Source organism: Humulus lupulus, chromosome 5 (genome assembly GCF_963169125.1).
Source record: "Humulus lupulus chromosome 5, drHumLupu1.1, whole genome shotgun sequence".
Taxonomy (NCBI): Eukaryota; Viridiplantae; Streptophyta; class Magnoliopsida; order Rosales; family Cannabaceae; genus Humulus; species Humulus lupulus.
In genome coordinates, this window is record NC_084797.1 from 75,960,888 (window position 1) to 75,971,351 (window position 10,464).

Genomic DNA, 10,464 nt, shown 5'->3' on the forward strand with positions numbered 1-10,464 from the left:
CATGGAAATAAAAAGTTTTTCTTCATGTTCTTGAAAACCCATTATACTATCAAAAACCCCAAAACCCATATTCATATTCATATCAAAATAGCCCATTTGTCTTGAAATTCCTATGAAATTAGAAGTAATATCGGGTTGCCCATGCCACAAACATCATCAAGACAACAAGCTAGCTCATTATACAAAGCATTCACAAGAATTTCAAGAACAAGCAAGGCTATGGGGGTTTCGGCCATGGCTTAGAATTTTTAAAAAAAAAAAAAATATAACAATATAAAAGGCATGGAAAAGAAGACTTACTCAAGGTTGGAGGACTTTTGGTTTGCTTGAAGATTGCTTGAAGATGAAGAGCTCCCCTTGAAGCTTTTGGAATCGGCAAGGAGAAGGAAATCCTTGGGGATTTCGGCCAAAAGAGAAGGAAGAAGATGAGAGGTTTTTGAGAGTGTGATTTTTGCATGTGTGAAGAAGAGTGTGTAGAGTGGGGTTATTTAAAGGAAAAAAAGTGGGGTTTTTATTTACTTTTGGACCTTTGGCATTCTGGGACTATTTTTCTCTCCACGATCATGGGTGGATTTTGCAGTGATCGTGGGTCTGCTGCATGGAGATGAACAGTTATTATTTTTTATAATGACGTCAGCTGGAGAAAATTTTTATTATGTGAATGTATCATATAATAAACTTGGGGGGCAAATGTTATCCCAAAAATTTGAAAAGATGATTTGGCAATAAAATTGACAAATGGCATGAATTAGTTGGGTGATCTGGCTTAACGGTAGCCCAATGCATCAGTTAAAAATTGGACTGCTTGAGAGGTGCCATAATAAGTTAAATACACCCGACCGAAGAGAATATTTGGTCTAAGGGTTGTTTGGCTCAGACCCCAGTTTGAAGACCTTAGTGATTGATTTGAAACCAAGTCCAAGAAGATTGAAGGAGGGGTTTGGATTTTGGTTCAAGGGATAAAAAGCAACAGGTCCGATCGAACCTAAGCTTGAGGAGCCTCTTGATATTTTGGCTCGAGTGTGTCCGAGGTAAACCTCTCAAGGTTTCCTAGGTATTGGCTCGAACGTGTCCAAAGAGAGTGACTAAGGGAAAAAGGTCCCGTGCAGGCCAAAGTTTGGGACTTAAGTTTCAGTCAAGGGGAAGGCCACATAATGGCCGATCGGATATGCCATGGAAGAGGTATGCTTGGGCTTGTCCGAGGTGAGAAGAAGGAGGAAGGTTGGCTCGGACCACCTTGGTCCGAGGAGAAGATTACAAGGTCCGATCGGACCATGGTTGAAAGAGATAGGCTCGGACCACTTTGGTCCGAGGAGAAGGGTGTCATGTCCGATCGGACATGCCATGGGAGAGGTGCTTTGGACCATTTTGGTCCGAGGAGATGGCATGAAGAAGATGGATCGGACCACCTTGGTTCGAGGAGAAGGCCGTTGTGTCCGATCGGACAAGTCATGGAGGAGCTTACCTCGGACTTGCCCGAGGTAAGGAGCAAAGGAGGTGGGCTCGGACCACCTTGGTCCGAGGAAAGCCAAACTTACATGACCTTTGGTCCGAGGAGAGCCATGCATATACCACCTTAGGTCCACGGAAAGCTCGGAGGAGTAATCAACATGCATGTGAGACTACGTCGAACTCCCCGAAACGACTTCAGTGAGAATTGGTCTAAGCACCCGGGAATCTCTCACTCCTCACTCGAATTTAGGGATCAGTTGTATTTTAAACATTTATTGTAATATAAATATAAGGTGAATAATAAAATAACCATATCGAGGGGGGTTATCAGTTGAGAATCCTAGGCCTATAAATAGAGGGTTGGGAGGATCGTAAAAGGACTTTTTTGGGCAAATTGAGAGATAATCTGTGTTCTAGAGAGAGAAAGTGTGTTTTTCTTGAGAGAACCCCTTTTTGTATTCTGGAATATTTGCACTGAAGAAACTCAGTTGACACTGGTTCATCTGATCTTGAGTGTGAATACAGTAATAAAATCTCTAAGTGGATTAGGCTATTACCGATTATCGGGGCAGAACCACTATAAAATCTCGTTTTATTTACTTTCATTGATAAAAACTGTCTATTTTCGTTTATAATTCTCTTGAAGGTTTGTCGTATTTGACGTTCTTACGTCGTTGGCTAAAATCACAGTCAACAGAGGGGTAAAACGATAATTACACCTAGCTCTAATTATGAACCAATTATTGGAGGATTGAATTGCATGAAGTGATTAAATCAATGGACACTTAATAAAGTACTCAGTAAATATATGCCTATAATTACAAAAGTACAATCCCATATTTTTAGTGGAATAATATTGTGATTAATAAATAAGATTATTTTATTAAAGAGTTTTAATTAATTATATAAATTTATTGGAGCTTGGAATTATAGGTCCATAGGTCTCCGGATAGGCTCTATAAACAATGTACAGGGTAAGAGCATCAATAGAACAAGTATGGGTATATTTGTTAAGAAAATTAGTTTCTAGGAAAATACATAATTATGAGATAATTATGGAAAATATATTTATTGTTTAATTAATTGTAATTTTCGTCTTTAATAATTAATTAAATAAAATAATTAGTTTTGAATTAATTATATCGTCTTATTTTGAATTAGTTTGAGAAATTAATTCAATATTTACATTTTGGAAATTTAAAGTTAGATAACTGATTTGAAATAAATCAGATATGTTATATGAGTTGTTAGATTGGTGTTCATTAAATTTAAATTCAATTAAATATATTTTGAATATAATAATAGATAAGATCTATTTTAATTGAATTAATTAAAATTGTTTTTATTAATAAAATCCTAGATGACTAATATAAATATATATTGTTATATTTCTCTCATGAGAAGATTAAGATCATAATATTCAATCTGACTGAAAGAGATAGTTTTCTTAGGGAGAAAAATAAAGAGAGAAAATAAATTGTTTCAACCCTTCTCTTCACCTAAACTTCATTGATATCATGTGTTGAGAATATTAATGAAGTCATAAATTATCTTATTGAATCTCAGCGTGCCCACACACGTCTTATTGTGCTGAGATTACGGTCTGGAAGACTTTAGTGTGAGTCTTGCATGTTTGGATGGGATGATCGTTTATTATGCAAGAAGATAACAATGACACTTGATAGGTGTCAAGAGGTAAATCTTCTTCTATTAGATTGATATATATATATATATAACTTATAGGATCGTATATATAAAATGGTTTTATGTATATTATTTTTGTAATCTACTGGGGCCATAAATCACATTTCACTGCTCACTTGAAAAATCTATTTCCAACATTGAAGTCTTCCAGAGAGAAGAAGGAAAGTCCGGATGATGAGACAGCCTTGTTAACAATTTTTTTTTTTAAAAGTACATAAAAAAATTGGGAAAAAAATAGGCCATATTCAAAAATCCAAAATGTAATTTTTCTAAACCCTTTGAAACTAACAAAAAGAGTATTCAGTGCAGGGAATGTGAAGGATTTGGACACATTCAATCCGAGTGTGCCAATACCTTAAAGAAAAAGAAAGCCATGACAACTACTTGGAGTGATCAAGACTCTAAACAGAGTGATGAGGAAGACAATATTGTTTCCTTAACCATTGTTCACAAACGTATGTTTTTCCCTTCAGTTGATTCGAAGGATTTGGTATGCCTTAATAATTCTGTTAAGAATGCTGAAGAATCTAACATTGACTCTGATGAATCTGACTTAGTTGAGGAGTCATTGAAGGATTCTTACAAGATAATGAATTTTTAATGGATGGAATTTTACTCTGAGAATCGATTAATGGCTAGCAATAACAAGAAATTCGTTGAAAAATTAAAGAACGTGAATTGATTATTGCTTCCAAAAATAATGAAATTAATTCAATGAGTAAAAAAATTGATCTTATGCCAAAATGTGTCAAAATGCTTAATCCAAAATCTAGAATTATGGATGATGTTCTCTCTATAGGAAAAAGAGTTGGTGATTTCAGTGGATTATGATCTAATGGATCTGAATCCTCCATGAAAACGGTTTTTGTAAAATCTGTGAATTATCCTTCTGTTGTGACAACTAACCTTTTTGCAGAAACAAGTGGCTCTTTGGAGAACACAGTTGTCATATGTTCCAACATATCTACAACTAAAGAGAATTTCTCTGAAGACAAAAAATTGGACAATTTGTACCAGTTTGACATTTTTGTGGTATGAAAGGACATAAAAGACCTAAGCGTTTTTCTCTGTTAAACTTTTCTTAAAAAATAATTATACTAAACACTTTGGTAGCATTTAACACTGCTTGCTACACAATTAATCGTGTTTTCCTGTGACCATGTACAAATAAAACTCCTCATGAGATCCTGGAAGGTAGAAAAACCGATGTTAATTATTTTCATGTGTTTTGGTTGCCTTTGCTATGTTCTTAGAGATCGTGAGAATCTTGGCATCTTTGATGCCAAAAGCGATCTGGGGGTTTTTCTTGGTTACTCTAACAATAGTAGAGCTTATCGTGATTATAATATGAGAACCCAACTATTATGGAATCTGCTAACATGGTTGTTGATGATCTTAGGATTTTTCTGAGTATTCCTATGAGGAAGAAATTGACAAATTCATTGATGCTCAACATCAGACAGGAACAACAGGTTCAACGGAAGGTCATTCTGTGGCTACAACGTCCGAAAAATTTGGGATAGAAACGGAAGTTGCTGCAACAACTTCTGGAAAAACAGAGAATAAGAAACAAATCATTATCACTGAGGCTTATGTTGAGCAAGAATTTAATCCATAAGATTGTCGTTAGCTATTTCTTGTATCATTGGCTTTAAGTTGTACCAAATGGATGTTAAATTTGCTTTTTTAAATGAATTTTTGAATGAAGAGGCTTATGTTGAACAACCTAAATGAATTAAAGATCCTCACCTTCCTAATCATTTCTTTATGTTACAAAAAGCATTGTATGGGTTGAAACAAGCCCCTCGGAATTGGTATGAAAGATTGACCCAATTTTGATCTCAAAAGGGCACAAGAGAGAGGGAGTAGACAATACACTTTTCATAAAAAATATTGACACTGGTATTATGATAGCTCAAATATATGTCGATGATATAGTCTTTGGGTCTACTAATGATTCTCAAGTGCAGGATTTTGTGAAACAAATGTAGGAAGAGTTCGAGATAAGCATGTTAGGAGAACTCAATTTTTTCTTGGGGCTACAAGTTAAGCAATCTGATGAGGAAATTTTCATTTCACAAAGCAAGTATGCCAAGAATCTGGTGAAGAGATTTGGGCTCGAGACTGCCAAGCCTGCTAAAATACCCATGGGAACCACAATCAAACTTTCCAACGATGAAAATGTGACCCAAGTGGATCCAACTCTTTACAGGAGTAAGATTGGCAATCTTCTATACTTAACTGCTAGTCGCCCAGACATTAGTTATAGTGTTGGAGTGTCTGCTCGATTTCAAGGAAACCCAATGGAATCAAATATGACTGCTGTAAAAAGAATTATTCTTTATGTGAAAAATACTCTAGAATTTGGTATATGGTACTCAAAAGAAACAGACTCTAACCTTGTGTGCTATAGTGATACAGATTGGGCAGGAAACACTGATGACCGTAAAAGTACAAGTGGTTGATGTTTTTATCTAGGAAACAATTTGGTTTCTTGGCATGGTAAAAAACAAAACTCCATCTCCTTGTCAATAGGCGAGGTTGAGTACATAGCTGGTGGTTGCTGTTGTACTCAACTTTTGTGGATGAAACAAATGTTGGCTGATTATGGGTTTGATCTTAAAACTTTAACCAATTTTTGTGATAATACATGTAATGCCCCAATTTTTGTGATAATACATGTATCTGATTAGGAGGCCAGGAGGGCCATAATTGATTTATTATGCTATTTAATGTTAATATGCATGTTTATGTGAATTATATTACTATATGATGAAAAATGCATGCATATAGGTCCATATTTTATTATAAGGGCATTTTGGTAATTTGGCCCGTTGAGGGCGTGATTGTGTATTTTCATGCATGTGGGTGAATTATAAATAAGGCCACATTATTTGTGGATTTGTTGGAGCCATTCAGCATGAGACGATCATGGAATGCAAGTTATCGATCTAGTCATAACGGGGTTAAGTTTGGGGCTCGGGGTGAGTCTCAAGATGATTTTAATGATTAGAGTGTTGCCGGGAATTAAAGGGTAACAGGATATGAATTATTAGTATTTGAGAATATCGAGAATAGCGGGAATTGGAGGGTGTTAATTATGATTAACGGAATAGGTGGAAGAGGACGATTTTTCCATTGAGGGCTGTCAAGGAAAGAATATAAGCCTAGGGGCATTTAGGTCTTTTCACCCTAAGATATATATCATCATTCAAAGGCTGTAGAAACTTTCAGAACAAAACAGAGTTTTCTTCTTCACATCCGATCATCATCTTTCCTCCTTCTTCCTTTTGAGTTTTGAAAGCCAACTTGAAGAAACAAGCTAGGAAATCAATGTTTGGAGGTTATAAACTTAGTTAATTCATTGAAGAGGACTTAAATCTAGCTTGAGGTAAGATTTCATCCATGAACTTTAAGCTTTGCTCTGTTTTTCTTATGGTTTTCAGTCAAAGAAATTTAAGGTGGTTAGTTTAGAATTAATGAAAGTTTTTGTGTAAGATTTCTTGGGTTTTGATGAGGGTGTGATGTAGATGAAGTTTAGGGATTGAATTTGATGTTTGGATGAAGTTTGGGATTGGTTTGGATGCTTGGTTTTCAAGGGAGGTCGCAAGGGGGAAGACCAGAATTTTCTCTGGTCTATTAATGGCGCCCCAGCGCCATTCCTGGTGCCCCAGTGCTATGCAGGGCAGGAATTGGGCTTCTCTGACTTTGGGATAGCGCCCCAGTGCCAGTAGGCAGCACCCCAGCGCTAGGTCAATTTCAGCAGGTCCTATTTTTAGGGCTCGGGATGGTTTTTAAGGCTCGAGGGTTGGTACCTTTACCCCATTTGAGTGGATTGAGAGTCCCGAGAGTGCGAGATTGATCCCGGGAGTGAGGTTTTAGATTATAAACCTTTTTATGATTTATTTTATTGATGGGATTCCATATTTGGTTATGAATAGGTGACCACTAAAGGATCAAAGGATTGAACATTCTCAAGGGTCATTATTTTATTAATTCTTGCTCGAACCCGAGGTAAAAAAACTGCACCCCATATGTGAACATTGATAGCATATTGAATGCTTAGCAATCTTGCTCATTTGTATATGGTTATTATTGAGGCATGTTGGATTTTTAAGTGTGATGCATGTGATGCACGAGAAACATGTGATTAGGGCATGTCATGAATATTGAATATGAGCCTGTTCAGAGCTTGAGTCTCTGTGTTTATGCATGATTCCAATTATGCTAGCAATTGTTAAGTAAGCGTGTTGAATGCCTTGTAATTGGATATTGTACATATGATATATGTTTGATAGCATTGCTTACTTGTGTATGGCATTGATTGAATAGTCAGAATTGGCAAAGGTGTCAGTATCAACTGTGAAGCTGTGACTCATTAGCCAAGTTCGGTAGTGGTACTGGGCACTGGTCACACAATGCTGACTCATAAGTCAGGAACGGCCTTAGCGTGTTCAACGAAAGCCAACAAAGATTAGATCTAATCGATATCTGCATTAAATGACTCAGAAGAGCGTTAATGCCGGACCGACCTCAAGTTTGATGAATACTAGAAGTGCTTGTCTAGCCAAAGGCTAGTTACTTAGAGCCTCAGTGACTATTTAGTCACATTGCTGTGGGTGCTGAGCCCCATAGTGACTTGCTTGTCAGTCACTCATTATGGTTTAACAGAACCTCTAAGTGATATTCACTCATCTGTTAAGGGCTATAAGCTCTGTATGATCATTTTGATCATCATTTGCATGGTTTTGGGTGCTGAGCCTCGTGGTGACTAGCTTGTCAGTCACTTAGTATGGTTTACCAGAACCTCTAGTGTTAAATCACCCATCTGATTAGGATTGACTTGATATTCATCCAATCACGAGGGCAGGTGTAACACCCTACTTCCTTAGAGCCGTTACTAAGTGAGTTTAAAACGTGCATTCAACTCGCTAATCGAGGTTTTAGGTCAAATAGTGTAATTAAGCCATAAACAGAGGAAAAACTCTAGAAACAATTCTATTTCATTGAAAATCATAAAAGTTTAACACTTGGGATCCCAAAATACAGTTTAGAAACATTTACAACATATAAATTGAACCAAGTCGACTAAACGACAAAATCAAGGTTTATTTACAAACATCTCCCAAAATCCACTGGCTGTGGCAGCCAGGCTGGCCAAACATGTACACATCGCTCATGCCTGCTACACTCAAGGTTGGCTGGGGTTCTCCTTGCCCTTACCTGCACCACAGAGCATCTGTGACCCGAAGCCCAGCAAGAAAACCCAAAACATATAACATATGCAAAACATACACTAAGTATATAAACTGGCTATCAATAGGCTAAACACGTATGACCTAGCCGTCCCAGGCGCTTTACCAGGCCCTGGGTTAGCGGTCCACACCGTGAGGATATCCCAGGTATCCTTTTAGGGACTCGCTCTGGCAACTCGCACTCCACGTGCTCAACGCTGCTCCCGGCCCCTTGCCGTACTCGGCCTTGCACTCAACGTGCCTAACGTCATTCCCGACCCTTTGCCGTTCCCGGCCCCTGCCGACCTCAGCCTACACCGTTCCCAGCTCTTGCCGATCATTCACATAATTGTACTCATAGCATATTAAACAAGTACAGAATGCTAGCAAATAAAACTAAAGGGATATGCCCTGCAATTCAAACACGTTGGGCTCAGCCCTGCACACAAGCTCTATGGGAACAAGGGTTTTCTTACCTGAGTCCCGAGCTCTCCGAGCACCGATGTCCCGAGCACAGTCCTCTAACTTGAGCCTCGCCAAAACCCTAGTCACAACACATTAACAATACCCATCCATCAAGTTTTAATCCAATAAATAACTTTGAGCCATAACCCTAACCTCCGGGACCTTGAATTCTATCAATCCGGGTGATAAAATCCACCCCGAGCCTTAACCATTGAGTTCCCAAACCTAAACACCCTTAAAAACACAAACTGGCACAAAGAGTCGCTGCCCTACCCACAAGCACTGCGGCTAGCCTCGAAACAGAGGCTAGCACCTCACTGACACCCACACGGGCCGTGACGCGTATCACCAAGCGCCGCGGCGCGCATGAAACTTCTTGGGCTCCCATGGCCGCGCGTGCACACGGGCCGCGGCATGCCCTCCTAGGGCTGCGACCCTCTCCTCCAAACCCAGAATTCTTCACCTTTCTCCTGCATCTCCTTTAAACCAAATCATCCTGTAATCAAGCTAACAGTTCCAGACTATCAACCCCAATATTCTAGCCCAGTTCCAACATCAAAACCCATCAAAACCTGCTCCAAAACTCAGCTAAAGTACCCAAGAACAGATCAAATTATACTCACATGCATAACCTAAAAACACAACTGAAATTCAAGCATAATCCCCATAGTTAGAGCTTACCTTTGCTGTGTTATGCTTCTGAACTGGTTCCTCAAATGCCTAGCCCTTAGCTCCTTAACTCCAACAGCCCAAAGTCCTCAATTCTTGACTAATTCCACCAAAGTTCTCCTTTGATATGCCTTAGAGAAGAGAAGGTGAGGGAGGGAGAGTAATGAGAAGCTATCCTCAGCTGGGAAGGAAAGTATATGTCGGTTTCTCCAAGTTTCTAAATGATTCTTCCTTTTTGTTTTATTAAACTTAAGTCTATGTGGTTACCTCAAGGCTCGGGGTACCCAAACGTCCCGGAGGGCAAAAATGGTAAATTTCCCAAATATTCCCTCCTAGACATTCTAACCTCAAATATATCTCCAAATATTTATTTTCATAACCCGATAACCCCATATAATAACTAATACCCGAATTACCCCTCGACTTGCCCCAAGTCGGATTCTCAACCCCGTTGTGACTTTCTGGCTAACCGCTCCCAAGGACTGTCTCTGATCGTGCTGCGCAAACATATCACATATATATAGCATTTATCACATTTTTACCCCTAATATCCAGACGGGGCCCGCATGCACATTTAACTCAACTAAACATGCATCATTATCATATATACACATTAATTCATATATCAACATATTAAATCATTTATTGCCCTCTAGGCACACTAATCAAGGCCTTAAGCCCTATTAGCAAATTCAGGTCGTTACAGGAGGATTTCTTATCCTAGATTCCCCAGCATTATCTGAATTTACTTGCATGCTTGAATAGAGCTATGTTTGCTAGGCATGCCAGATATGATTTGATATCATGATATGACTATTCATGAGCATATTGAGTTTTCTTGCTGGGCTTCGGCTCACGGGTGCTATGTGGTGCAGGTAAAGGCAAAAGAAAGCTGGACCATCCTTGAGTTGGAGAGCTTAGGTGGCGATGTGTACATATG

At 38.5% G+C, this 10,464-nt stretch overlaps 1 protein-coding gene across 1 annotated transcript; it reads left to right on the forward strand.

The window, feature by feature from the left end:
* Positions 1–5,165: 5,165 nt before the first annotated feature.
* On the forward strand, positions 5,166–5,621 carry LOC133779232 (uncharacterized mitochondrial protein AtMg00810-like). Its single transcript, XM_062219219.1, has one exon. The coding sequence runs from the start codon at positions 5,166–5,168 to the stop codon at positions 5,619–5,621; it is 456 nt and encodes a 151-aa protein (XP_062075203.1).
* The last annotated feature ends 4,843 nt before the right edge of the window (positions 5,622–10,464 follow it).